The sequence below is a fragment of the Auxenochlorella protothecoides genome (assembly GCF_000733215.1).
Source record: "Auxenochlorella protothecoides strain 0710 unplaced genomic scaffold scaffold24, whole genome shotgun sequence".
NCBI lineage: Eukaryota > Viridiplantae > Chlorophyta > Trebouxiophyceae > Chlorellales > Chlorellaceae > Auxenochlorella > Auxenochlorella protothecoides.
In genome coordinates, this window is record NW_011934249.1 from 360,374 (window position 1) to 363,951 (window position 3,578).

At 56.3% G+C, this 3,578-nt stretch overlaps 1 protein-coding gene across 1 annotated transcript in view; it reads left to right on the plus strand.

Annotated features, from left to right (window-relative positions):
• Positions 1-3,105, plus strand: part of F751_2538 (hypothetical protein) — a gene marked incomplete at both ends in the record, with an annotated part of 4,494 nt that extends 1,389 nt beyond the window's left edge. The window contains 2 exons of the mRNA XM_011400290.1: positions 827-1,041; positions 2,827-3,105. Coding sequence (XP_011398592.1) covers positions 827-1,041; positions 2,827-3,105 — 494 coding nt within the window. The remainder of the gene's footprint in view (positions 1-826; positions 1,042-2,826) is intronic.
• Positions 3,106-3,578: the final 473 nt, after the last annotated feature.

A 3,578-nucleotide genomic window follows, 5' to 3' on the forward strand; every position in this document is an offset into this window, starting at 1 on the left:
CTATACAATTTTATCCCCCCCCCCCCGCCCCAGCAGTCGCCTCCCCTGCCTGCGCAGTTCCCTCCCCCACCACCCACGCAATCCCCTCCGCCACCTCTGCACTCTCCCCCCCCGCCCAGCGAGTCGCCTCCCCCGCCCCCGCAATTCCCGCCTCCACCCTTGCCCTCGCCACCTCCACCTCTTCCCCCTCCGCCACCGACATACACTGCTCAGGGTAAAGTCATGTTCAGTTCGTCAAATGTCGCGCCGCTGATTCTCACCCTCAGTCTCAGCACCACCTTCCGTCCCGAGATGATATACTTTGTGCTGTATGACAGTTATTACCTACCCTACACCAATTCTTACCTAACCCCCAGCGACGACTCATTCTCCTATACACAAGCCACAGCAACCACAGAACAGGATTTAATGACCCTCTTCAGTTTCGCAACTGCAACCACAATGGACACTGACACCAACCTACAATTGGTCGTCACTCTCACCAAGTTGCCAACACCACCGACCCCTGCCACCCCTGCGTGTGCGGCTGGCTACACGCCCGTGAACAGCAAAGGAGTGTGCGACGACAGCACCGCCGTCCCAGCACTCTGCTATGATGGCAATTATGCCGCCAACGCTGCCCACTGCACCACCGGCCCCAGTGACCCTCTGCTGTCCTGCTCGAGCCAGGTGTACCCCATCAGTGGTACTTGCACCAGCTTTCCATCAACGGATGTCCTCACTCTCTGTGTGGATAATGACGCAGACACGCCTACGGCCACGGCGGTGTGTGTGGCACCACCAACAGCTCAACCTCCATCACCCCCCCCTTCCCCACCAAGCCAAGTCCTTCCCTCCCCGACGGGCACCATGACCTGGAATGGCTTGAAGTTCAACTACGCCATCGACACAGGGAGCTACATAGCCAGTTCGCTGACCTTGGTGACATTTGCATCCGACAATACCGTGCTGGGAACATATGCGGCAAAGCCCACCTCCACCGTGACCGAACGCACAGCCACTGCCCTTCCTGTTGTTGCCAAGCTCTTCGCTTACGCGAAGGTGAGCGCAACTGTCGTTGGACCGCCCAAGCAGCGTTCCGACTTCGTACTGCTCACCTTGGTGACCACACACTACCCGCCGCCTCCACCACCGTCTTGAGTGGCAGAACTTGATGCATGTGCACCAGGCTTCAGTGTCCGATCCAGAATGATTTCCTCGCCCAGAAGGAATTCGCTCACTGCGCAAGCCATGGCCACAGCCACTCTTCCAGAACTCCATCTGGTACAGCTCCATTGGCCAGTGGAACCCCCAACACCTCCACACTGCCTGCCTCAGTGCGTCAGCTCTGCATTTCCAATGGTACCAACCGTACTGCTCTGCGCAATTGCAGGAAGATGGAACTCAAAGTGTCCCCTTTTATCTCCGATAGAGCTCCAGGGGCCGCCAGATTGCAAAAACTGCGATGGGCAGTACATCTCCCGCAGTCATGCATATCCCGGCAGCGCCACTCATCTTCCATAGGCACCCATGTCCCAGCCCACCCCTGCAGAAATTACCAGCATATTTGGCCCTGCCCACATCTGATGTATATATTTGGCCTCAGCTGCACGTCACAGTGCATTACATGGAAGAACGCACTGCCTGTAGGGCAAGGGGCATCTGGAGAGGTATGCAAGCACTAAATAGTTCCTTGAGCCTACTGCTACACGATACCCGGCCTGATTCATGGTATTTTAGGGTCTGTCCACTCCACGCAACATGAACTACGGCGATAACTCATCAGTAGCTTCCCTAGCTCCTATTACAACGTCATGATGCTGCCTTTCTTGTCATACCTCCTCTTGCCAGCCCCAACCTGAGCTCGAGCTCAGCAGACCATCTATAGGAGTGCAGCCCATTCGGATTGAACTAATGTAATGGGCACTCCAGTAGGGCCAATTGTGGCACAGCGTGTTCGTGAGACACCAAGTAGATCGTGACTTCCATCCAATCACTGGAGAAGGCCGGATACCGTCCGGTCAGCAGCCGGGTCGCTCTGTTCAATACTCGTGACCGGGGAAGAACAAACATCAATATTGTCAGCACTTCCCTCCATTGGTCCTCTGAGTCTGGACAATAGCGGATTTACTGCCGACGGGCAGTATCGCGACGTCCGAGCTTAGCAGGAGCCCATCTGGTACGAATGCTAGCAGAGTCTCAAGAGCTTTGGAAGACCCTCATCGCATCTTGATGGGGAGGCGGACATATAGTTTAGCTGTCTTAGCTGTTCTCATCATTCTGAGTGGTGTCATAACAGTTTCGGTGAGGATACTTCGCTTCGCTGGGTGCAAGGGGGAGGAGCGCATAAGGAAATTCCTCCACCATACAAACGGCTGTCGCAGTAGCCAAACCTTCTTGGAATCCACAGGAAGCCTGCGAGTCAGCATTCATTGCTCTTCCCAGCGCCATGTGAGTCATAGAGGTCGAGTGAAGGGCGGCGGAAGTGGTGGCCGAAAATGCTTCCGGCTCCTTCCAGGACAGTGCATTCGATGTACCGATTGTATGGATGTATGCGAAAAGTCATGATGCCGGGTGAGTCGTGAATGCGGTCGGGCATGCTATCTAACCACTCACTCCTAAACACTCTTGCAGATTGGGATCCCATGTCGAGTTCCTGACCGATGATAGTGCCACTGCATACTGCAAGTACGAGCAACAGCAGAGCTCAGGCAGGACTGCATGAAGGTCTCTGCAAGTGACATCCAACATCTTTTGGCGACGTTGCAAGAGGTTGTCTTGTGCAATTCAATCTCATGACAGTGAAGGTCACTCTCAACCCTCTCCCATCCAACCAACAGGCGGCAGGGCTTTAGCAAGGCGGGGAGTGTGCGAACATCTACCCTGAACATCCTGGGTCTGTCCATGGATGCTGTCCGCATGAGTACTGCAGAGCTAGTGACGCCCCGCTCTACCAAGGTCATTGTGGCGGTGGAGTGCCTCAAGCCTGGGCAGACAGCCTGCACGGCAGACAGCAGTGGCAACATTGGATCCGGCAACAGGGGCAAGCGCAACTTTGGCACCAACAATGTAGGAGACGACAACATTGGTGAGTGGGGAGGTTCGGATGCGGACATCTTATGTTGAACCGCCTGCGGCGGTGTGCAGGCAACACCGCCTCCCATACCTGATCATGCAGGGAACAGAAACACAGGCTCTTCCAACTGGGGAGATAATAACAAGGGGACCAGCAACCGCTGCTTTGACAAAGTGGGAGACCGCAAAGTGGTCAACGACTGCAAGCTGACAGAGTTTCGTGAGCGTGCCTTCAATGTCATCGTGCCATCCCCACCTCCAAAGAAGTCGTCGCCGCCACCGGCCCCTCTCAAGCGACCACCGCCTCCTCTCAAGCGGTTTCCCCCTCCTCCTGTGCCGCTCCCACCTCCCCTCAAGCGCTTCCCGCCTCCACCAGCACGGAAGTCCCCCCCTCCCCCGAGAGTATCCCCTCCTCCTTCTCCAAAGCAGTCCTTTCCACCTCCCAAGCGGTCCCCTCCCTCACCCAGGCAGTCACCTACATCACCCAAGCGCTCCCCTCCCCCACCCAGGCAGTTGCCTCCCCC